This window comes from Dipteris shenzhenensis, chromosome 1 (assembly GCF_047967505.1).
Source record: "Dipteris shenzhenensis isolate YYH24624 ecotype China chromosome 1, Dip_SZ_1.0, whole genome shotgun sequence".
In the NCBI taxonomy this organism is placed as follows: domain Eukaryota; kingdom Viridiplantae; phylum Streptophyta; class Polypodiopsida; order Gleicheniales; family Dipteridaceae; genus Dipteris; species Dipteris shenzhenensis.
This window is the reverse complement of record NC_141596.1, coordinates 47,480,070-47,505,981: the sequence shown is the minus strand read 5'-3', so window position 1 is coordinate 47,505,981 and position 25,912 is coordinate 47,480,070. Positions and strand designations below refer to the sequence as shown.

The 25,912-nt window shown below is 45.7% G+C and overlaps 1 protein-coding gene across 2 annotated transcripts in view; it reads left to right on the top strand.

The window, feature by feature from the left end:
* LOC147905950 (SNF2 domain-containing protein / helicase domain-containing protein / F-box family protein) overlaps positions 1-25,912 on the top strand; it is a 41,610-nt gene that overhangs the window by 7,396 nt on the left and 8,302 nt on the right. For both annotated transcript variants that reach the window (XM_087375815.1, XM_087375807.1), the window contains exons 4-8: positions 1,749-1,982; positions 24,108-24,167; positions 24,267-24,397; positions 24,488-24,602; positions 25,052-25,197. In XM_087375815.1, coding sequence (XP_087231941.1) covers positions 1,749-1,982; positions 24,108-24,167; positions 24,267-24,397; positions 24,488-24,602; positions 25,052-25,195 — 684 coding nt within the window. In that variant the 3' untranslated portion in view covers positions 25,196-25,197. The remainder of the gene's footprint in view (positions 1-1,748; positions 1,983-24,107; positions 24,168-24,266; positions 24,398-24,487; positions 24,603-25,051; positions 25,198-25,912) is intronic.

The following is a 25,912-nucleotide window of genomic DNA, read 5'->3' as shown; positions in this document are numbered from 1 at the left end:
AAGGCAAATACCAACAACATTTAGAAAAATTGAAAACATAAATTTAAAGCTATACTTTTAGGTCTCGCCACTTTGGAGAATGAAAGGAAGACTCATGAGTACCTACCTGTCTGCAGACAGCTCAGTACATACATCAAGGGCTTCCCCCACTTTGTCCATGAACTCATAGAGAAGCCCGATGGTGCTCCACTCCATATCTGTCAAGCAGAGAATGCTGTACATGGGGTTCATTGTCCTCACTAGAGCTGCAGCCTCCTCCCACGATGCATATCTCATGACCATGCAACTAAAAGCCATTGCATTGGGTTCATTCCTATCGTTCCATTGCTGCCAGTCGCGGGAAACAATGTGCACAGCCAGCCATGTTGCATTCGGGCAACCCTTTCAACATTATGAACATGTAAGCAAACCATGTCTTTGAGGGCTTTAGAAGCTCGAGGTCACTATTCTCCATGAACTTACTCAATACCTTGGGTCTTTTAATCACAAAATTGATGATGCTCACAGCTGTAGAAAATATATGAGATACTCCCTGTATCCTGAATCGCCAGATCCAAACTTTGAGAAGCACAGGGTGTCCAAACAATAGCAGGGAACTCATCCTCAAGCATCCTCCACATGACCACAGAATTGGAGCCATTATCTGTTATCACCTGCACCGCATTTGCTGCACCTATTTCAAGGATTGCTGTGGGGAAATGAGACCATATATATATGCACCTGTCAGCACTGTCCTTGAAGCTGATGCATCTATAGCACGAAGAAACATGGTTCCTTTGCTACAGAAAACCAAAATGTTAGACATTTTAGTCCCATCCCCTCTGATGGTATGACTCCCCTTCCCTCCTCAGGGGGGTTCACAGGTGGGGAGTTTTGAACTCTTATTCCGGCAGGCTGCCCCCTGTAACTAGAGTCTATGTCAGAGGAAGAGTATTAGGAACTGTATGTGTAGAGATAGGTAATCTATATAGGCAGTGATGGCTATAAAACCTCTGCATCTCATCTTCGATGGAGGGCCCCTAGCCATACTTGGATGCTCTCCATACTTCTGTGAGAGACATGATTTGAAGGTCAACCTTGGTAAAACCAAGGTCATGATCTTCAACACAGATCTAGCAGTCATGCATAGAGAGGACTTTATTTTAGACGGATTACCCGTGGACATCATCGCATCATACACACACAGCTGGGGGTTCTTTTCTCTGGCCTGATTTTCGCGATGCAAGCCCGACCAAGTAAGGAATACGTCGCAATTGCTAGACTCAAGTGACATTGCTTTCACTCTCATTTATCGGATCCTCGGAATAGGTCTCTTCTCTTGCACTCCTTGCTCCACCCAGTGGGCATGTAGGGTCCTTATTGGGGGCCTGACTTATTAGAGGCAGATTGGGCCTGACAGCAATCATGTTTGACTGGCACAATCCTCAGGAGTGCCAGTCAACATGAAAGCACATTAGATTTCCTGGATGTAGCATGAAGCTACTGTCACAGCCCCACTCTGATTTCGGCCATTGGGCTTCTGGGGTTTTTTACAGAGAACTGATGCATGAGCAATCAAACTTCACGGGCGCATCTATTTTTGAGGAATTTGACAGTGATGATCTGCAAATCAATTGGACTCATTACCCTGTCAGCTGTAAAAGCAATAATGCACTAGAGTTGTTTTTTCATGCTTTATAATTTGAATTATTTATTGAGGTTTGATTTTGCTTCATTTGTCTTTTTGTTTTTGGGGTCATATGTTTCAGGACAACTGGGATCCAGATTGGCAAGCAACTTCAAGCAGCAAAGTTGCTTATCTTGTTAAGAGGCTGAAAGAGCTTCAAGGAACGGATGCTCGTCACAATCAAGCTTGGGAGAAAGAGCCTGGAAGCTCTGAAGTTGACCAACAAGAGGCATCACCTGGCTTGCAAAATAGTTTTCCTGAGAAGGCGATAGTCTTCTCTCAGTTTCTTGAACACATACATGTCATCGAAAGTCAGGTAATCCAATTATGACACTTACGTTTGCTGTCAGTTCTTTTGCTATTAGATGCACCACAGTAGAAATCTGGCTTGCTTGAATTTTTTCCATATTTTATACCAATCATGATACATACCATTCTTCATGCACTCTTTCACGGCTAAATCTGGGGATTGAAACACATATGTGGATGGTAGGTCTGTGGATTTGAAGACAGGATGCACATATGTAATCCTGAAATCTGGCTAGCTTGAATTTTTGCTATGTTTCCATATTTTATACCAATCATGATACATACCATTCTTCATGCACTCTTTCACGGCTAAATCTGGGGATTGAAACACATATGTGGATGGTAGGTCTGTGGATTTGAAGACAGGATGCACATATGTAATCGTGAATGATAGAGTGTGCGATGTGGACTGGCTTGACATTGGCATCTGATCCAACACAGAATGAGTAAAGTCAGCTCAAATACATACGAATGCTGGGACAATCTTGACCTTAGGTCATGAGCTACTTGAGCTCGATCCGAAAATACAGATTGAACATACTAAAACGCTAACATAACAAAGAAACCAGATAACAAAAGTCAACCTTTACCCTTCCAAGGTCTAACACAATGTGCATGGCTGGAAGTAAAGAATTGTGGTGAGTGCACCTGGATTTGTGTTTTATGGTGACCCACAAAAGTACAACGTAAGGGATATCTCGAGGATATGTAAGGGATATTTTGCAAGTAGAGAGTTTTGTGGTTGGTGTTCTTTGCTCTCGACATTCAAGGGTAATATGCTCTCACAGCAGAAATGGGTATGCAAATGGAAGCACACTATTAGAAGAAGATCTCATCTCCCCACGACATTAAACATCGAAACACTTACGACAGTTGCTTATTTTGGGATGGGGAAAGTCAATTAGATGATTCCTTTAGAATACAATCCCAAGTCTCCACATTAATAGGAGATGTAGGTTGTTGAATGAGATTGAGAAAGAAAGAAAGAAAGTCTTAGTCTTTGAAAGACTGAAGGGGTCTATGAGAGTTAAAAAACCAGATACAATGAGAAAACCTGAAGGGGTGGGGCCATCCACATTCAAGAAATGTCACTGTGGGGGGAGAGTACATATCATATCATATCAGTGAACTAGGGAAAAGCCGTGGAGAGCTCACTATTGGGGGGAGCTGAAAAAAATGGCTATCCACCTATGTGACGGATCCTTTGTATGTTGTCTGAGGGACTAGATCCATTGGCTGGCTAAGAATGGACAGGAAGGTCTCAATGGACAGTGGCTTTGGCGAAGGATGGTATTGATGAGAGATAAAATCCATGATGGGGTGCTGCAAGGGATGGACTTGAGTAGCCTTTTGTGGTAGCTTGCCCCGTTCGGACAAGTGCCATTGTCACCAGAGTTAGGGGAAGAGAAACGGGGAAACGGGGAACGGAAACGGAAACGGAAACGTTTCGGGATTTTTGGGAGGACTGAAACGGGGAAATGCCATGTCAGCAAGGGGGGTTTAGAAAAGGGGGTTTTGAGATGAGAACACACACATTTAGAATGCTATAGCCTACAGCTTGAAAGAGAGCCAAGGGTTGAAATAGAGGGCTGAAACTTGAAAGTGGCAGATGGCTGAAAGAGAGGGCTGAAGGAGTGGGCTGGAGGGGAGTAGATGATGATGGAGGGCTAAAGCAGCTTGCAGGAGAGAAAGGAGAGGAAAGGAGTGAATGGGGCTCAAGGAGGGATGGAAAACCTTGAGGATGGAGAGAGTATGAGGCTGAAGGAGTGGAAGGAGGCCAAAATCGAAATCAAAAAGACCAAAAACGGGATTGGCGGCGGATTTCGCGTCATTTTGGAGACCTAGCTATAGAGAAACGATAGGGTTTGCAGTGGAGCGATAAAAAATAGACAATACTCAGACACAACTGAAGAACGGAACTCAGAAAACATAGTGCGTGTCAGTAATATGAAAAACTGAATACAAGAACCTCAAGCCGTCGTGTCTCAAAGATCGTGGCTGAGGTGAATGAGAAAGATGATTCCATATAGAGAAACAGTAGAAAATGATAGCAGCAGAGGGAGCGAAACGCAGTCCTCCGTGTAGCTTGATGATGACGAAGATGATGAAGGGCTGGAGCTGCCCTAGGAAACGGCTGAAAACCAGCATGCTCTGAGGAAGGAACCTTCAGGCTATCTGGAATAGCAACATGATGAAGAAAAGGAGCAGATCTGGGGCAGAAGGAGCAGATCTGGAGTAGAGGAGCAGAAGGGACAGATCTGGAGCAAGGGGGGGCAGATCTGGAGTAGAAGGGACTGCAGCAAAGGATGGAGGAGGTGTAGGTCCTGTCCTGAGGTAGGAGAAGATGGCAGAAAGCAGAACTGGAGCAGGCGGGGCTGCAACAAAGGATGGAGGAGATGAGGAGCAGCTCTAGGTCCTGTCCAGTCACTGAGAGTGTGGGGGCTAGTGCCTTTATAGGCCTGACCTAGCTGGTCGGCCAGCTGGTCGGTGGGCCTGCCAGCTGGTTGGCCAGTTCTGGTCGGCCAGACCCTTGCTGGCTGCTGGTCGGCTAGTTCTGGTTGGCCAGACCCCTGCTGGCTGACCTTTTGGCTGGCCTGCAGACTGGTATGTTTGCCCCAGAAATTGGGGATTGCTAGTTGCTTAACACCCGCTCTCAATTGCCAATTTAGAGGGGCAGACTTTGTGTGCTTGGAGCTTCGTGTAGGGATGTCGTCGATGATGGTGGCTATCCCTGTGAAATGCCCAAGAGATGATCACAAGAGGAGTGCCTTTGCAAGGGAATTGTTCACTTCCTCAAGTGCTTGAGTTACACGTATGATCAGCAGAAATAAGAACACTGTGAAGCTCGAGAGAATAAGCCACCCTCTCTCACTGCCGAAAGGTGGAGGGAAAAGCAAAAGTAAAGGACAAATATGTCGTAGCAGCACTGATAATCCAGAGATGGTAGGATTTCACCAAAGGAAGAGGTCGGAGCTGAACAGTGATCCAGTGTGTGCCCGATCTTGAACCTCGGGAGAGAGGAGTCTATCCCCGCCTCCATGAATGTAGAAGAATTCGAAACAACAGTCATCAAGACACATCTGAACAGAAAGGGTCCTTCCTAGGGAGAACTTGTAGATCCTGGAAGTCGATGCCGATGGAGATCTGGTAGAGGTGAAGGATCATGACCTCCTTGTTCGAAGGAATGGGGAGTGTCAAGCCTGAAACCGAAAAGGGAGGGAGGGATGGGTGTAGAAGATGGAGGTAAGAAAGGGAGGGAGGGATGGGAGTAGAAGATGGAGTTCTGAAAGGGAGGGAGGGATGGTGCGCAGCGGAATGAAGAGGAAACTGATATGTTCATAGGAGTGATGCTCCCCGTACCTATGGCCTCCTTGAAGAAGCAGGATCTTTAGATCACCAGAGATCTGGGGTCTTTAGATCACCATGGCTCTGATACCATATAGAGAAACGATAGGGTTTGCAGTGGAGCGATAAAAAATAGACAATACTCAGACACAACTGAAGAACGGAACTCAGAAAACATAGTGCCTGTCGGTAATATGAAAAACTGAATACAAGGACCTCAAGCCGTCGTGTCTCAAAGATCGTGGCTGAGGTGAATGAGAAAGATGATTCCATATAGAGAAACAGTAGAAAATGATAGCAGCAGAGGGAGCAAAACGCAGTCCTCCGTGTAGCTTGATGATGACGAAGATGATGAAGGGCTGGAGCTGCCTAGGAAATGGCTGAAAACCAGCATGCTCTGAGGAAGGAACCTTCAGGCTATCTGGAATAGCAACATGATGAAGAAAAGGAGCAAATCTGGGGCAGAAGGAGCAGATCTGGAGCAGAGGAGCAGAAGGGACAGATCTGGAGCAAGGGGGGGCAGATCTGGAGTAGAAGGGACTGCAGCAAAGGATGGAGGATGTGTAGAGCAGCTGCAGGTCCTGTCCTGAGGTAGGAGAAGATGGCAGAAAGCAGAACTGGAGCAGGCGGGGCTGCAGCAAAGGATGGAGGAGATGAGGAGCAGCTCCAGGTCCTGTCCAGTCACTGAGAGTGTGGGGGCTAGTGCCTTTATAGGCCTGACCTAGCTGGTCGGCCAGCTGGTCGGTGGGCCTGCCAGCTGGTCGGCCAGCTGGTTGGCCAGTTCTGGTCGGCCAGACCCCTGCTGGCTGCTGGTCGGCCAGTTCTGGTTGGCCAGACCCCTGCTGGCTGACCTTTTGGCTGGCTTGCAGACTGGTATGTTTGCCCCAAAAATTGGGGATTGCTAGTTGCTTAACACTAGCAGCCTGTGTTGTCTGAAACGGCCCGTTTCAGTTCTCTGAAACGCGTTTCAGACTGGCTGAAATGTTTCAGCCAGCCGTTTCAGGGTCCTGAAACGTTTCAGACCTTGAAACGTGTTTCAGGACACGGGGCTTCTCTGAAATGGCGTTTTAGGCCTGGCTGGGCTCTGAAACGCGTTTCAGCGTAACTGTGATTGTCACCCTAGTCAATTGTCTTTTCGAGCCAATGAACATAGAGGAAGATCTCCAAGCCTTATGTGTGGGTGGAGGCACTGGTGGGTCTTGTCGTGTCACTTTTAGGGTCTCGATTGTGTCATCTCCGTGGGGATTGGTGGCCTGTTCCACCTTATTGAAAAAACCAATATTTACTCTCTCTTTGGATTCCGACTTGTCTCTATCTCCTGAGTAGTAGGTCTCTGTATCCTAAGGACTCATGGAGAAAAAAATCGCTACCGCCTCTGATCTGGATGAACTAGGAGGTTGGAAAGGGTCTGAATCCATTTCTATGGATTTCATATTACATAGTACATCTAAAAACAACGTGCTTCTCCAGCTCAACCTCCAGTATATGTATATTTGAAAGCAAAGTGCTCCTCTGATTGAATTTCCCGCATGTGACATATAGTGCAAATGTGGCCCTCCTAAGGGATTCCCTTAGCCCGTCTAGTCTCAATGCTTAGTTTGTGAGAAGAAGTGTGAAATCGCCTGATTGAGATCCTCAAATTGTGGGTGAGGTGTATCCAAGTGTAGCCAGGCGGGTCGATGAAACATTACTGTGAGATCTGTAGACACTACTCTCTATAAAAGCTAAGCTTCATCGGAAGCTCGCTAGGTGCCCACTAGGTCTTGTACATGTGGACGTTGATGACACGGAAGCGGTATAGCGCCTTTATAGCGTGTCACACTCTCACACGCAGAACAAACTCACCCAGAACTAAACACCCAGAGATATCAACAGACTTTATTTCAAGCATGTATACAAAAACTCAGTTTCAGCTTTGACTCTTTACACAAAACTCCACAGGAAAACCCGTCCAGAGTGATCCCACACATGAGACTATATTCAACTTACAAATCAGCTCAATTCCAGTCTGATTTGATACACTCTCTAGCATCAAAAGATCACAGATTCTTTGCTACAACAAGGCCACATAGTTCCGCTTCAAAACTTGCATATATTTGACTCCAGACTCCACAAAACAACTCCTGTTTCACCCCTTCTGCTGCTGTTTTGCTGCAGCCAACTTAGAAATTCAGAAAACACCTCTTTTCCGAAGCTCCTGGCCCACAACACCTCGAGAACACCTCAAAACAATTACGGCAAACTGTATTTATCAAAAAAGAGCTCGAAATGACAAAAAACTGCAACTTTCCTGTCCAAATCTCCTCCTGTGGCTTCTCCCCTGACCCACATAAAATCTGAACTGAAAATTCTTCAAGAACCTGGAGCCTCTTCCTATTGCCAACAACCTCCTCACACCAAAACAGGTCTGATTTTTGTATTTTTCAGCAAGTTCCTACTGCCTCCCTCTTCACGAAACACAGTAGCAGCCCACTTCTTCTGGTGAATATCAGCCAAATAACAACTGTTTATGCATTCCTTTTTACCCAGGCAGTGAATTCCAGCTAGTACAAACTTCGGGCAGCAAGAAAACAACCAAATCTGAAATCGACCTCACTCTCTTCACCTCTGTCTGCAAGTTCTACTGACCAGGAACCACCTTTTTGAAATCTCCCAGCTTCTAGCTCCTTCAGCATGCAAAATCAGCAGCACTTCCTCCCACAAATCAGGTTGCCCTTCTTTCGTGACTGTCCTGGCTCCGTTTCTGAACAAAAATCTGATTGCCCTGCTTCCCTCTTGCTTCCGACACTTGATTTCAGCAAATTCACGATTGCTTACTTCTTCTGACACCCAGGGATAGCAAAAAACAGCAACTTCCCGCGATGGAAATGCTCCCTCTGCCAAGAGCTCGTTGTCCACAGCCTCCAGGATGCAAGTTCAGCTCTGCTCGAAAATTGCACTCCAGGCTCACCTGCAAGCATCTCTGACCAGGCTCCTTGCTCCCTCCAGCTCTCCAGATCAGGGCGTGCTGAAAATGCCTCTTTTTCTCTGCTTTTCCCCCTTCCAAGCATCCATCGACCTCTTCAGCAAAGCCTATAATCCAAGGTCATTTGCTGCATGACGACCCAACAGAGCTACCTTCTGTGCTCTTCCGTGGCTCTTCCTGCTTTAGACATGGCCTCACCTTCACGATGAGCTTGCAGTACACCCGCGTCGCCATGATCCTCTAGCCACCACCAACTGCTACAGCCTTTCAGTCGTCAAGTCCCTCTCCCGTCCGGAAGCAACAGCCCGCATGCATAGTGTCGCAACAGCTCCATCCAGGAGTACCTTCTCCGTAACTTACAATCCTCCCTACTGTATAGTGGCAATGACCCTCTCCCGAAGCTCTCCCCCCTTCACTGAGATCCTCACCGCCTGCCTAGTAGAGACCTTTTTCAGAACTCCATCCACCTCTTCTTTTCCCTCTCCACTTGCGTGTCTATTCCCTGTGCGTTCCGGAAAACTTCCCGAATTCTCCTTCATGCCCAAGCTTCACGTACATGCTCGCTCCTCAACAAGAAGCTTCCCTCCTCTATTACATAGCCACATGTATGGATACCTTTTTGATTCCAGCCCCATTCTGAATTAGCCACCTCATATGTGCCTTTTTACCACTCCCAAGGCTTCCCACAAAACTTAGACCAAGTCACTTAATGCACACATTCCCAACTCTGGATATTATGGAGGACTCGAAAACTGCTTACACAAAATCTCATTGAATGCCAGCAGCCAGCAAGCACACACATAAGTTGAACATCACACATGTACATATGTACAAGACAAGTTTGGGGTTTTCAAAAATCTTCGCACACCTTTAGCAACCCCACTCTTCTGCTGTGACATTCATTTCCAGTAGTGAGCCAAAAAGAGATGACAGATCCAAATTTTCTTCTTTTTCACTTTGCACTGACTTCCATTGATTCTGCCACAGCTCATTATCTTCATGATCCTCTTCTTTCAGTGCTACCATCAACCGTGCGAAGTATTTCTTCAACCAGACACCATTGACTCTCTTCTTTTGTTTTTTACCATCTAAATCAGTCAATTGGTAAGTTCCATTTTCAAATTTCTTCTCCACTCTGTATGGACCTTCCCACTTGGTTTGAAAAGTAGTATGAAATGTACTATCCAGTTTGCTATTGTATCTGAGAACCAAGTCTCCATCTTCAATTTCTTTTTTCTTGATTTTTGCATTTTCCAATTCTTGCCTCCGCATTTGCACTCTGGCATAATGCTCAAAAGCCAAATCCCTATCTAACTGCACTACCTGCAGTGCTAGTAACCTCTCCCTGTAACTGTCTACAGGCTCATATCCTTCTTCAACTAAAAATTTCAAAGCTGGTATCTCTACATCCAATGGCAGAATTGCTTCTTTCCCATACACCAAATGAAATGGAGAGAATTGAGTGCTATGCTTCACCGCTACCCTGTATGCCCACAAAACTCTATTCATCTCTAAATCCCAGTTTTTGGTTTGGCTCCCAGTCATCTTAGTCATCATCAATTTGAAATCCCCATTAAAATTCTCATTCAATCCATTGCACTGAGGGTAGTATGGGGTGATATACTTGTGATTTATATTCAGCTTGCTGCATAAATAATCTATCACTTCTCTTCTGAATCCAGGACCACTATCTGAAAGTAGCTCCAAAGGAATCCCAAATCTGCAGCATATGTGTTCATATATAAAATCTGCAGCATATGTGTTCATATATAAAATCAGCAACCCCTTTGCTATCCACTCTCTTTATTGCCTTCACCTCTGCCCATTTTGATAAATACTCCACTGCAGTTAGCATATAACATTTCCCTTTGGCAGTTCTGGGCAGAGGACCAATTGCATCTATCCCCCATCTTTCAAAAATATCATAAACCAGCATAATATTTCTTGGCTTTATTTTAAGAATTCTTTTTCCCATCCGCTGACATTCATGGCAGGATCTGCACCAATGCTGTACATCCTTCTGTATTGAAGGCCACACATAACCCTCCAGAAGTATTTTTTGCAGTGTGATCTCAAAAGCATAGTGTCCTCCACAAGCTCCTTCATGGTTGGATGACAGTATATAATATATTTCTTCTCTCAGGGTACTCTTCTCAAAATTTGATCAGCTCCTTTCATGTAAAGCTCATCATCAATCATCATATACTGTCTGCTCTTCCGTATGAAGTGATATTTTTGACTCTTCTTAAGCTCCCGAGGTAGATGTCCAGTAAGTAAGAAATCCACTATTTGAGCCAGGAATTCTCTCCCTCTGTACAGTGGATCTTCAAGCTTTGCTATCATTGGATCTTGGTCACTCATCTCCTGAGCCAATTCATGTGCCATTTGATTATCCTCCCTTCGCACATGCTGGATATTCCATGCTGTAAATTGTTGAAGCAGCCTTTTTACTTTAGATACCCTCTCAACATCGGGTTTCTTGCTTGCCAACTTCCTAGAACCTACTTTACAACAAGTAGAGAATCTCCCTTGATCATTATCTTCTGAATCTTCAGCTTAAGTGCAGCCATCAACCCCTCATATAATGCTGCATACTCCGCCTCATTATTACTTCCGGCTTCGAGATGGACTCCTTCCTTTTGAATCAGCTTGCTCTCTGAATCAGTAATCACATAGCCTCCATTAGCTTGATGTAAACTCTTCCTGTATGAGCCATCAAAATGCAAGATAGATGCTCCTGGAATGATAGCATGCTCCTCTTTATCTATCTTCTTCTCTACTACCTTTACCAAAATGGGGCCCTCTTTGTATGTTAACAGATCTGCCAGTGTGGCTCTGAAAGTGCTCTCCACCAAAAATGAGAGTATATTCTTGTAGCTCAACTAACCATTTCATCATGCTTCGAGAAAGTGTTGAATTATTAACAAGTTGAGGCAATAAAGGGTAGCAAGTTAAAACCACAAATGGCTTTGAGATTAGATATGCCTTGAACTTCCTGCAAGCATACACCAAGCTTGACAGAATCAGCTTTGCCTCCGTATATCTCCTCTCTGCTTCTGTTTTGACTCTGCTAGCATAATACACAGGCCTCATCTAACGGGACTCCTCCCCTTTTTGCAATAAAATGGCTCCCACAGCATCAGGTCCAAATGAAGGGTTCACATAAAAGGTCTGAGAGAAATCTGGAGCTTTCACACAAGCAATCTCTCCCAACACTTCCTTCACTCTATTGAACACTGCTTCACAATCCTCACTCCATTGCAGAGGTTCTTCTTTCATAGCTTGTTGCAAAGGATATAACAGCTGAGAGACTAAATGTATGAATCTTGTCATATACTTCACTTTTTGCACAAAAGTCTGCAACTGTTTTGATGTAGAGGGAGCTGGAAGTAAGATAAGGGCTTTCATTTTCTCTGGATCAGGGTCAATGCCATTTTGGGATACTATATGTCTCAGTAATTTCACTTTGGAGCATCCCAAATGACATTTCCGTGGATTGAATTGTCCTCGTGCTTCATCCATTCTGTGGAACACTTGATCCAGCCTCCATGCATGCTCTCTCTTGGAACTGTACACACATATATCATCCAGAAATGCTCTCATAAATTTGTCAATGAAAGGAGCTAACACTTCATCAGTATTCTCCTGATACCATGCCGGTGCATTCTTCAATCCAAATGGCACTACTCTGTAACAAAAGCAACCCTAGGATGTGATGAATGTAGTTTTGATTTGATCCTCCTCGGCAATTGAAATCTGGAAGTATCCAGAGTATCCATCACACACACTGTATTTCTCATACCCTCCCACTTTATCCAATATATCATCAATAAAAGGAAGAGGATAATGATTGCTTTTAGTTACTGCATTGAGAGGCTTGTAGTCAATACATACTCTCCATCCTCCTGCATGCTTAGGAATAATTACCACTGGACTGCCCCAATTTGAATGCTCCACTGGATATATCAGCCCAGCCTTGAGCAACTTATTCAACTCCTCTCTCAGCACGGGTAAAAGCTCTCTGTGTGTCCTCCTCAACTTCTGAAAAATAGGTCTGCTGCCTTCTTTTAGCTCAATGTGCATTGGCTCACATTTGAAACCCCTGATCTCTCCATGTGAGGTAATAAACAGCTTTGGATATTGATGAATGACTTTCATATACTCCTCCTCCTCCACTTCTTCCAGACTGGAATTCAACATGGACAGCAATATCTCTTCTCTCTCTGTCTGGGAAGGTGGGGGTTGCATCAAATTATCCATATCTTCAAGCTTACTTTCCTCCTTAGCTTCTTGTATCTCAGTTGCATCAGATTCCTTCAACAGAAATGATACTTGCCCCTTTTCCTCAGATGTAGTACTTTCTTCTTCAGTCCCACTATCTGACTCCTCTTCCATGCTTGTTTCTTCTGGTTCTTCTTCTATATCCCGTCTACTGCTCATATCAAATTTCTTGGCCTTTCCTTTCTTATTATGCACTGTAATTGTCATCTTCCAGTTTTGTATTGCTCCCACCTGTCTGAGCCAAGGTCTGCCCAAAATCAGTGGGTATGCTCCCAAACCAGCAGGCATAATGTGGCAATTAATGCCACAGGATACCCCAAAAGCATCCACTACTACTCCCGTGCATATACCCAGACACTTGACCTTGGCATGGTTTGCCAATTGAAGCCTAAAATCTGAATGCGCATTCAATTTTAGCCCCAACCTCTCCATTCATGCCTGAGTCATGACACTTATCTATGCACCGCCATCAACATTTGCCTCGCCGACACTCATACCTCCATACCATGCATCCACTGCAGGGCATAAATCTGGAAGATCTTCTACAGACATCATCTCCATCTCTCCTCTCGTAGGCTCTTGCTCATTACTTTTCCTGGGATTAGCCAACTTCTTCCATTCTCTTTTGAGCTTCGGACACAAACCAAGTAACTATGCAAAAGTTATATTGGCTGTTCTTCCCTTCAAATCATTCATCAGTGTGTATTCCTCTTGTCCTTGATCCATATGCAAATCTGAAGTCTTGTAATGTTTCCTGGGCCTCCTACTCTTCTTTTTAGGAGACCGAGGGTTGAGATCAAACTCCACATGCTTCCCTTTTTTGGCTAGAAGGTCCCTTTTCTTCTATTGCACTTCTTGTTCTCTTTGCCACTGGCATGATCTCCAGAATAGTCTCTACCCTAATCAGGCTGATTGCCTTCCCTTTTCCTTTATCTTCCCACTTGACTCCACTGGTAGAGGGTTGATTTAGATCCTTCACTTCCACATTGAAGTCTCCTGATCTATCATTTGTCTTCTGCATCATAGGATAAACTTCTCCACCTACTCTTGCTAGCTTAACACAATGAGGGCTGATATGTCCCCACTCTCCACAGTTCCAGCACTTCACATTGCTCATGTATCCCCGTCCTCTACCTGTTCTAGCTGTATTTCCTTCACTCCCAGCCTGTATATCTCTCCTGTTGTTTTGCACACCTCGGCCTCTTCCTCTTCCTGCAGGCTCCATGTCAATTTAGACTGAGTGATTTCATAAGCTCTACAGCATCATGCAAGTCCTTCTTCAGGGAGTCATCCTGCATAGGAACAGACACCGGCTCTCTCTCTGCATAAGCCTTTATTATTTCTGGACTTCCATTCGGATTCCTAGGCTCTTCTTGCATGCCAAGCTGTCTCAGTCTCTGGACTTTCCATTCTTTCTCCCTGGCCAATCTGACAGCATCTTCAAAACTAACCAGATTCTTCAGCTCCACTTTCAATGTGAGTGTAGGCTTTAGGCCAACTATGAAACGATCACGCTTGATGATTTGAGGTGGTACTTCTGGAACAAGAGCTTCACACCACAAACTCCATAATCTCCCAAACTGGATTATGTACTGATTCACATCTTGTTCTTCCGCCTGTCTCACTGAGCATAGGTCTTTCCAGACTTCATTAGGGCTCCTGGCTTGTGCAAAGCGTACAAGGAAAGTTGCTCTCACCATTGTATACTTTGGATTTTGTTGCTGGGGATGAGCAGTCCTAAAGGTAGCAACTTGAGTCTGCAACCATGCTTTTGCATCTCCCTGCAAACAATAATTCAAGATCTGAAACAAAATCTCAGGGGTTGCCCTATCTTTTATAAGTGCTGTAAATTCCATCTTTTCCAGGAATCTTACTGCATTTTCATACGGCATCCCCCAGCGTGTGCCATCCTCACAATCTTTCAACTGTCACACCCCGGCTTTCTCAACCACAACAAAACTCGAAGGCAACAAAACAAACACACTACTGAAGAAGCTCACTCTGCATCCGAAGAGCATTCTTTTTCCTCCGGGCAAGCACTTTCAGAGCTCTCTGCACTCTGGCTCGGAGTCGGATCACACGTAGCTGGACTTCAATGCATCTGTCCTTCCTGTGACCACATTCTCCACACCACTCACACTGTATCACTCTCATGTGTGGATTTCTCCCCATTGCTTGCAACACATCTCAGAACATCTGCTCTTCCAATCTTGTAAACTGAAGTGAACTGCCTCCGTGGAGGCACCAAAAAGTGACACAGAAGCGGTATAGCTATATGCGCCTTTATAGCGTGTCACACTCTCACACGCAGAACAAACTCACCCAGAACTAAACACCCAGAGATATCAACAGACTTTATTTCAAGCATGTATACAAAAACTCAGTTTCAGCTTTGACTCTTTACACAAAACTCCACAGGAAAACCCGTCTAGAGTGATCCCACACATGAGACTATATTCAACTTACAAATCAGCTCAATTCCAGTCTGATTTGATACACTCTCTAGCATCAAAAGATCACAGATTCTCTGCTACAACAAGGCCACATAGTTCCGCTTCAAAACAGTCCACAAAACTTGCATATATTGGACTCCAGACTCCACAAAACTCCTCCTGTTTCACCCTTTCTGCTGCTGTTTTGCTGCAGCCAACTTAGAAATTCAGAAAACACCTCTTTTCCTGTAGCTGCTGGCCCACAACACCTCGAGAACACCTCAAAACAATTACAGCAAACTGTATTTATCAAAAAAGAGCTCGAAACCACAAAAAACTGCAACTTTCCTGTCCAAATCTCCTCCCGTGGCTTCTCCCCTGACTTACACAAAATCTGAACTGAAAATTCTTCAAGAACCTGGAGCCTCTTCCTGTTGCCAACAACCTCCTCACACCAAAACAGGTCTGATTTTTGTACTTTTCAGCAAGTTCCTAGGGTCTATCACACTCCTACTGCCTCCCTCTTCACGAAACACAGTAGCAGCCCACTTCTTCTGGTGAATATCAGCCAAATAACAACTGTTTATGCATTCCTTTTTACCCAGGCAGTGAATTCCAGCTAGTACAAACTTCGGGCAGCAAGAAAACAACCAAATCTGAAATCGACCTCACTCTCTTCACCTCTGTCTGCAAGTTCTACTGACCAGGAACCACCTTTTTGAAATTGCCCAGCTTCTAGCTCCTTCAGCATGCAAAATCAGCAGCACTTCCTCCCATAAATCAGGTCGCCCTTCTTTCCTGACTGTCCTGGCTCCGTTTCTGAACAAAAATCTGATTGCCTTGCTTCCCTCTTGCTTCCGACACTTGATTTCAGCAAATTCACGATTGCTTACTTCTTCTGACACCCAGGGATAGCAAAAAACAGCAACTTCCCGCGATGGAAATGCTCCCTCTGCCAAGAGCTTGTTGTCCACAGCCTCCAGGACGCAAGTTCAGCAACCTCTGCTCGAAAACTGCACTCCAGGCTCACCTGCAAGCATCTCTGACCAGGTTTCTTGCTCCCTCCAGCTCTCCAGATCAGGGCGTGCTGAAAATGCCTCTTTTTCTCTGCTTTTCCCCCTTCCCAGCCTCCATTCAAGCATCCATCGACCTCTTCAGCAAAGCCTATCATCCAAGGTCATTTGCTGCATGACGACCCAACACAGCTATCTCCTCTGCTCAACACACAGAGCTCTTCCCTGGCTCTTCCTGCTTTAGACATGGCCTCACCTTCACGATGAGCTTGCAGTACACCCGCGTCGCCATGATCCTCTAGCCACCACCAACTGCTACAGCCTTTCAGTCATCAAGTCCCTCTCCCGTCCGGAAGCAACAGCCCGCATGCATAGTGTCGCAACAGCTCCATCCAGGAGTACCTTCTCCGTAACTTACAATCCTCCCTACTGTATAGTGGCAATGACCCTCTCCCGAAGCTCTCTCCCCTTCACTGAGATCCTCACCGCCTGCCTAGTAGAGACCTTTTTCAGAACTCCATCCACCTCTTCTTTTCCCTCTCCACTTGTGTGTCTATTCCCTATGCGTTCCGGAAAACTTCCTGAATTCTCCTTCATGCCCAAGCTTCACGTACATGCTTGCTCCTCAATGAGAAGCTTCCCTCCTCTATTACGTAGCCACATGCATGGATACCTTTTTGATTCCAGCCACATCATTCTTAATTAGCCACCTCATATTTGCCTTTTTACCACTCCCAAGGCTTCCCACAAAACTTAGACCAAGTCACTTAATGCACACATTCCCAACTCTAGATACTATGAAGTACTCGAAAACTGCTTACACAAAATTTGATTGAATGCCAGCAAGCACACACATAAGTTGAACATCACACATGTACATATGTACAAGACAAGTTTGGGGTTTTCAAAAATCTTCACACAACGTGTACTTGATCCTCTTGAAGAACCTGGTTCACCTCATGATAATTGAGCAGAACATATGGGGCCTTGTGACTATACTTAAAAGATGGCAATCTCTCCATGTGAAGTCCAAGATCGCAAACCATCTACATGTCAGAGCTTACCAATATCTCTAATCCCTTGGCTGCTGATGTTATGGATGCAGATAGGCCTAGCCATGGTAACCTCTATCAGCTTGAGGTCATGGAACTAAAATCTCTGACTCGATGGAGATATGTGATCATCTAGAAAGCTGCATCGAGTTGGAGAGGGGACAACTTATCTAGTGAGGATGGAAGGCTCACAACGGACCATCTGCACAAGCTTCTGCACAAGCTGTAAAACTTGGAGTCGCTGTACTTGAGCCCAATCTATCTTTGAGCTTTGGGGCCCCAGTAGGAACTGCCATACACAGTAGTTGGACGGAACAGAAAGTTGAAGAGAAGAGACTTGGTCCTGGGGTTCTGGAATTGAGAATGGAGGCACTGGCGCTCGAGCCTAGCAAGTGTGGCTCCATTGGGCCTACATAGCTTGTCTCATCGTGAAGATCAAGTGGGAGAGGAGCAATTTGGGATGTGTATAGGACGCACAAATTTACTATCAAATTGCTCTCTATGCGTTACTTCCCGAGATGTGTTGAAGATCATAACCTTGGTTTTCTTCCAAGGTTGACTTTCAATCATGTGTTTCACAAAAGGTCTGAAGTGCATCTAGATGTCTCTAGAGACTCCCTTAATGGGAGAAGAGTAAGACCACATTGTCTGTGTAGACGAGAATCTAAATAGGGTCTAGCTAAAGATGAGCCTGCGTTTGATTTCTGGGCTCATGGGATCCTTTTCCTTATAAGGGTCCAGATGTGGGGGGAATGAATTCTTTGTTAGCACTGCATTGCCAAGGCATTGCTCTACTGAGAGTTTTTCAAAAAAGTGTCTTCCCAATAGATTTCGTACACCTCATGCCTTGGTTCACTACTTTCTATTCTAGTCTCTCTCTCCTCCCCCTCTCTCCCTCCCCCCTCCCTTCTCTCTCTCTCTCTCTCTCTCTCTCTCTCTCTCTCTCTCTCTCTCTCTGTGCGCTAGCCAGCCCTCCTCCGCCTTCGACGGCCTTCCTCCGCTCCGCCTTCTTATGCCCGCAACCCTCTTGCCCCCCTGCGCAGCCCCGCCTTGCTCCGTTGCCCTTCTCCTCTTGGGCCCTCCGCGTTCTTACGCCCGCAACCCTCCTGACCTCCTACGCAGCCCCGCCTTACTCCGTCGCCCTTCTCCTCATGGGGCGCCCAGCCTCCGCCTCGCCCTTGTTGCTGCGCCTCCAGCTACCCATCCCGCTCCTGCCCCGCCCCGCCCCCGTCTATAGCTCCCCATAAGACATGTGCTCGTCAGGTACCACTCCTCGACTTCAGGGATGATTCCATTCTACTGCGAGACATTGACCTTGAGTATGCAGGTATGCTACAGGTTTCGTCTGACAGATGAGATCCGGTCACATCTTACAGGCATGCCCTTTTAGACCTCGACAGGATGCATGATCTCATTATTTATAATGGTCTTAATAGATGTTCTGCTTGAGGTGGTTTCACATGTTTTTCACACGGGGGAGGTTGTCTGCAGCTCCCCATAAGACATGCGCTCGTCAGGTACCACTCCTCGACTTCAGGGATGATTCCATTCTACTACCAGACATTGACCTTGAGTATGCAGGTATGCTACAGGTTTCGTCTGACAGATGAGGTCCGGTCACATCTTACAGGCATGCCCTTTTAGACCTCGATAGGATGCATGATGTCATTATTTATAATGGTCTTAACAGATGTTCTGCCTGAGGTGGTTTCACATGTTTTCCACATGGGGGAGGTTCTAGCGTTGTTGATTACATCATGGCATCCCCTGCCTTCACATCTCGCATCATTGATTCTACGGTAGCGCCTCTCCCTCCAGAAGCTGATCATGCCTATCTTTTCTTTAGCATTTCTACGTCCCGTCGCACTGCACCCTCCACCCCATTGAGTTCTTACTCCACCTATCATGATATACGCTTCGATCGCGACCACTCACCTACTTACTCTGATCGTCTGGACTCTGTACATGCTGCTCGCCTATATTGACTTCATACCCCTATTAGAGGACCGTGCTGCCCTAGTCACACGAGGATGTCCTTCACGCTTTACCTCACACCACTCGCTCCACCCGCCCACCACCCCTTGGGACCGTACCTTGTAATAGCTGGTACGATGATGAGTGTAAGGCTTTACGCTGTCAGCTCAGATTCGAAACCAAAAACAATCTTCCGAGCAAACCGAGTGAACCAGAGACACACAAGTATTGTCGACTGGTACGTAGAAAGAAACTAGATTTCGTTCGTCGGAACGAGGAGGAAATTGAACATTTTATTTAGTAACAACTCTAAGGACTTTTGGCAGAGATTTCTAGAGGGAGGCTCCTCCTCACCACTCATTGACACTCAGGTCTGGTATAATTATGCACGCACACTCTATGACATCCAAATCAGCCCGTCCCTAATCTCTCACATATGCCACGCCCCACATCCTGCACCCTCTTCACTAAGGGGGAGTAAAGGATGCTGCAATGAAACTTCATAATGGCCGAGCGAAGAATCATGAGGGAATATGCATTGAGTTCATTGCATATGGGATTAACCTCCTAGCCTCGATCTTAGCAAAGCTCTTTAATGAAGCTGTTTGTTTGGGGTTTCCACACACCTGGACCATTAACACTATCTCACCCATTCACAAGGTAGGGGATCCTATGAGCCCAGAGAATTACAGGACCATTATGATTGGACATGTCATGTCTAAGATTGATGCATCAATGCTTGATTCCGAGGTCAGCAGAGTTGCGGAGTGGCGAGGACTTAGAGCCGCAGGACAGGTTGGATTCCGGTGTGATCATGGAACCATGGATCACATTCTCATGCTCAGGTGCATCGTCGAGGAGGTGAGGACACGGAAGCAAAGGGTTTATTGTTGCTTTGTGGATTTTCGCAAGGCATTTGACACGGTTCACGACACCTACGAGATGACCAGGAGATCATCTGGACTGTCATGGCACTTTACGAGAGAGTTTCAGGTAGAGTCCGGGCGGGACAGATGAGATCATGAGTACTATTGGGGTCAAACAAGGGTGTCCATTATCACCTACCCTGTTTGGCCTCTACATTGACGAGCTTGAGACAGTGATATAGACACAGGGGGGAGTTGGTTGCTCTCTTGCGGGCATGCTAATCCGGATATTGCTTTATGCAGATGACATGGAGGTGCATCATCGAGGAGGTGAGGACACGGAAGCAAAGGGTTTATTGTTGCTTTGTGGAATTTTGCAAGGCATTTAACACGGTTCACGACGCCTACGAGATGACCAGGAGATCATCTGGGCTGTCATGGCACTTTACGAGAGAGTTTCAGGTAGAGTCCGGGCGGGACAGATGAGATCATGAGTACTATTGGGGTCAAACAAGGGTGTCCATTATCACCTACCCTGTTTGGCCTCTACATTGACGAGCTTGAGACAGTGATATAGACACAGGGGGGAGTTGGTTGCTCTCTTGCGGGCATGCTAATCCGGATATTGCTTTATGCAGATGACATGGAGGTTCATCATCGAGGAGGTGAGGACACGGAAGCAAAGGGTTTATTGTTGCTTTGTGGAATTTTGCAAGGCATTTGACACGGTTCACGACGCCTACGAGATGACCAGGAGATCATCTAGGCTGTCATGGCACTTTACGAGAGAGTTTCAGGAAGAGTCCGGGCAGGACAGATGAGATTATGAGTACTATATGGGTCAAACAAGGGTGTCCATTATCACCTACCTTGTTTGGCCTCTACATTGACGAGCTTGAGACAGTGATATAGACACAGGGGGGAGTTGGTTGCTCTCTTGCGGCTGATCTGGATATTGCTTTATGTAGATGACGTGGCTCTTTTGTCATGGCACTTTACGAGAGAGTTTCAGGCAGAGTCCGGGCGGGACAGATGAGATCATGAGTACTATTGGGGTTAAACAAGGGTGTCCATTATCACCTACCCTGTTTGGCCTCTACATTGACAAGCTTGAGACAGTGATATAGACACAGGGGGGAGTTGGTTGCTCTCTTGCGGGCATGCTGATCCGGATATTGCTTTATGCAGATGACGTGGCTCTTTTGTCCTCTTCAACAAAGGGGCTCCAGAGACACCTTGACGCACTACACTTCTTTTGTGAGTCTCGTGATTTGAAGGTTAACCTGGGTAAAACCAAGGTCATGATCTTCAATATATCTCGAGCCGTCATGCGCTAGGAGCCATTCAAATTTGATGGGTTACCTATTGACATAGTTTGATCTTACATGTATCTTGGAGTTGTCTTCTCTGGACCCATCTTCACCATGAGACCCGTGATGCAGGCACGCTTAGGTAGAGGATATGCTTCAACGGCCAGACTAGAGAGACAATGCTTCCCCTTGCACTCTCAGGTCTATGGACCAAGGGACTGCTTTTTGACTCTTGGTTCGCTCAGCGGGGATGTATGGCAGTCCCTGTTGGGGACTAGACTTGTCGGATACAAAGTGGGCTCGTGTGGAGCGGCTATAGGTTCTCATGTTATCACGAGACCCGCGATGCAAGCACGTTTAGGCAGAGGATATGCTTCAATTGACATAGTTTCATCTTACATGTATCTTGGAGTTGTCTTCTCTAGACCCATCTTCACCATGAGACCCGCGGTGCAGGCATGCTTAGGTAGAGGATATGCTTCAATGGCGAGACTAGAGAGACAGTGCTTCCGCTTGCACTCTCAGGTCTACGGACCAAGGGACTGCTTTTTGACTCCTTGGTGCGCTCAGCGGTGATGTATGGCAGCCCCTTTTGGGGACTAGACTTGTCGGATACAGAGTGGGCTCGTGTGGAGTGGCTATAGGTTCTCATGTTATCATGAGACCCGCGATGCAAGCACGTTTAGGCAGAGGATATGCTTCAATGGCCAGACTAGAGAGATAGTGCTTCCGCTTGCACTCTCAGGTCTAGGGACTAAGGAACTGCTTTTTGACTCCTTGGTTGGCCCAGCGGGGATGTATGGCAGTCGTTGTTGGAGACTAAACTTGTCGGATACAGAGTGGGCTCGTGTGGAGCAGCTACAGGTTCTCATGTTATCACGGATGATTCGTGGTAAGCCATCCGTTGCTCACCAAATCGTTCAGACTGAGTGGGTCATCCCCATTACAGCTAGGTGCTGCTTTTCAGGTCATCACGTATCTATATTGAGTCAGGGAATATGGGGATTACACTTCTGGGCGTAGCAGGCTACCATGGCTAGCACTATCATCTTCTATGGCACTTTCAGCAGGAGGGGACCAGAGATGCTAGTATGCATGCACTGAGAGAGCGACAGGGGTTCCACATGGATAGACTTCCTCCCTTCCAGTGCAACATGGACGCCCTGTTGTCTCCCCTCCTATCACACGAGGTCAACCAGGTTATCCATGAGGATCTCGCACAGCTAGACACATTCCGGACCTGGTTGAGACCGAGTGAACTGCCAGTGAAGCTTAGCTTCTACAGAGATCACTGCTTACATATCACAGAGGAGGGTTTCATTGACCTACCAGGATACACACAGAGGTCAACCAGGTTATCCATGAGGATCTCGCACAGCTAGACACATTCCGGACCTGGTTGAGACCAAGTGAACTGCCAGTGAAGCTTATCTTCTACAGAGATCACTGCTTACATATCACAGAGGAGGGTTTCATTGCCAGGATACACACAGATCTACTTACCCCACTCACTGAGGATCTCTCTCGGGCAGTTCTGGGTCTCTTCACATAGACTTCGTATCGAGAGTGGTAGAGCAGAGCGCCTACGCGGGAGAGGGGCTATGCACATTGTGTGACATGCAGGAGGTTGGGACAGAGTAACACTTCATCTTCAGGTGTCGTGTTTACTATGAGATTTGAGGGCGTTTCTACTGCCTCTTCAGAGATAGCTATGGGGTTTTGGCCCGATTCCTCTCCTACCCAGACCAGAGGTGTTTGGCAGGCTTCATTCATGAGGTACTCAGACACTGCGAGAGAATACTTCGAGCATGGAGACATGAGCATACTTCTTCCTTGGCTGATCCCTATGAGAGCTCTATCATGGAGTTTTTTGAGCCAGATCACATGGACCCCCACGAGACGAGGCCTCGACATGACGGAGACCTAGAGCCAGTGACCCGACAGCTCAGACAGAAGGTTGACACGCAAATTACACTTGGGGATATCCCCCCCTTTGTTTAGAGTCGGAGCTTGACTGACAAGGGTTACTGTAGCCCTTGTTAGGCGTAGAGCTACGACCAAGAGAGGTGCCAGGACCCGTGAGTGGCCGACAACACTCTATCGCCGATTTCATGCCTCCATTGCCTCATCCAGCGTGATGTCCTATGATGATGATGATGATGATGATGATGATGAGATTGATATATAGTCGACCACCAACATGACTATGTTGTACTTAGTACTAAGTACTACCATTCTGCATTTTCTGCATTTTGCATTGGTGTGGATGCTCGTTTAGTAGATCCACAGCTCGTTTGTACCAGGATTTTCACAGTCTCATAGACCCATTGGTCTTCCAAAGACTTTAATAAACTCTCTCTCTCTCTCTCTCTCTCTCTCTCTCTCTCTCTCTCTCTCTCTCCCTCCTCCCTCCCCTCCCCCCACTCAAGTCATCAGCATTATCCTCCTCTATTGATATACTCCAATGCTCCATAAAAGCTTTTTTTTTTTTGAAATAATGCCCTTTTTTTTCACTCACACACCCACACACACATGCACATGCTTTGCATTTGCAAGCAATTGCATTAGAACACTCAAGCTTTCCAATGGTTTTACACACATGCTTCCATTGCAAGTGCTGCATAGTAATTGTCCATTCATCTTCACGATCATTTGCATTTAGCAGAACCTACAGTGTTCACGAGTATTTGTACTCGCTTGTTTAGTTCATCATTCCACTGTTATGCAATCTTAGTTATCTTTCCTTCAGTCATTTGCTGGAGTCTCTTGTGGTGTCCTTGAAAACAATGAGGCCAATCACATTTTGAAGGGATATATCTGTCTTACTCTGTAGTTTGCTGTTGGCGTTTCTTATTTGGAAGTTTGCCCTTCATACTAATCTTGAGCTCCTTCAGCTTTCCAAAGCAGGTATCAAGGTTGCAGGAATGTACAGCCCTATGCACTCAATAAATAAGGTCTGTCACTAAGATGAGTTTTGTTCCAGCACTGTCTGCATATTGTTGAACGACTGGAATATATTTTGGCTTAATCTCACTGTTTCTGGTGGTTTGCAGATGAAGTCTCTACTCAATTTTCAGAATGACAGAGATTGCACTGTTCTTTTGATGGATGGTAGTGCTGCTTTAGGCCTGGATTTGAGTTTTGTGACACATGTATTTCTGATGGAACCCATTTGGGATCGCAGGTAATCTCTGTAATTGGAACATATTTTTGATATATTGTATTTCTTCATGAGGATCAAGTTATCACTAGCTTGAAATGTCTTGTGCTCCAGCATGGAAGAGCAAGTAGTAAGTCGAGCGCATCGTATGGGTGCCACACGACCAATTCTGGTAGAAACGCTAGCAATGCGTGGAACCATCGAAGAACAAATGTTGGAATTTTTGCAGGTACACATTGCAGGATCTTACCTTTGTCACTTACATAACTCTCACATTTCAGATGGAATTTGGGTTTTCTTAGCCTTGCCAATGTGAAGATATGAAGTTTGAAGTAAGCCAAGATTTTTAAGCATAGCATGGGAAAGTGCAGGTTCCAATTGTAATATGAAGGCACAGTTTCCTGCCCCTCCATTTTTTTTGTTTGGGGCAGGGGTGAGCTGGGTGGAAATAGTTTTTCCCCTGGATTTTTATTTAAAAATTGGAGAAACTCATGTAAAAAACATAGTCTAGTAAGAAAGAAGTATTTTTTAATGCATCGTCAGGTGCTATGTCCGTGACTTGAGTTTGCTATGATAGATTATCATTTATGCAGCCAAATCAATTGCTTACTGGGTTGCTCTTCTTTTGTTGTTTTGGTCCAACCGGTTGATTCTGACATGTTTTATACAATCATTCAGGATCCAGGAGAGCATAGCAGAGCAATACAGCAAGAAGCTCATATACATGATAGTGGTCGCTCTAGCCTACGGACTGTGCATGACTTTGCAGAGAGTAGTTATTTGGCTCGGCTGTCATTTATTCGGACTAAAATGGGACCTTAAAGGTATTTGCTTGATTGCCTTTTTAACCTATGGAGTCTTCCTCATTTACATAATTTGTAGATAGTAAGAAGCTTTGGGAATCCAATGGTATGTTGCAAATGCTGGCCGTATTTGAAATTATGAAATTGGCTAGTTGTGCTCCATGAACTAAAGTTTGAAGAAAAGGAGAAGAAATGAATCCGGGATATTGTTTTTTTTCGAATGCTGACCGTTTTGAAATAATGAAATTGGCTAGTTGTGCTCCATGAATTAGAAATGAATCCGGGATATTGATTTTTTTTGGAAAGCTAATGATGATAGTAAAACACAGAGAATTGTTAAAATTTTATTTAATTTTCCTGAAAATGACTCCTAATAACTATGAAAAATCCCCAAAGAGCAAAGTGCTCAAGGCATCAAATACACCATGAACCGCATGAGAAAGCATGAGAGGGTCAAGCCCCACTCGAATGAAAGAGCCAAGATTGAGGCTGAAATGCCACCTCAAACCTGTAGGTACGTCAGAGAAGAAAGGACAGCCTCTGCATGCTCATTGCGAACATGTACTGAAAGAATGGGAGACTCGTCTCGTGATGCCTTGCATCAATCCACTCCCACTCTTGGAGGTCCCATTGCAAGTACTTTTTGGGGACACACACCTTCGGTGTCAATGTTGTGATTCTGATTCTATTGAATTTCCAAGTAGATGCACTTGCACACCGTCGTCTATTTATTTCC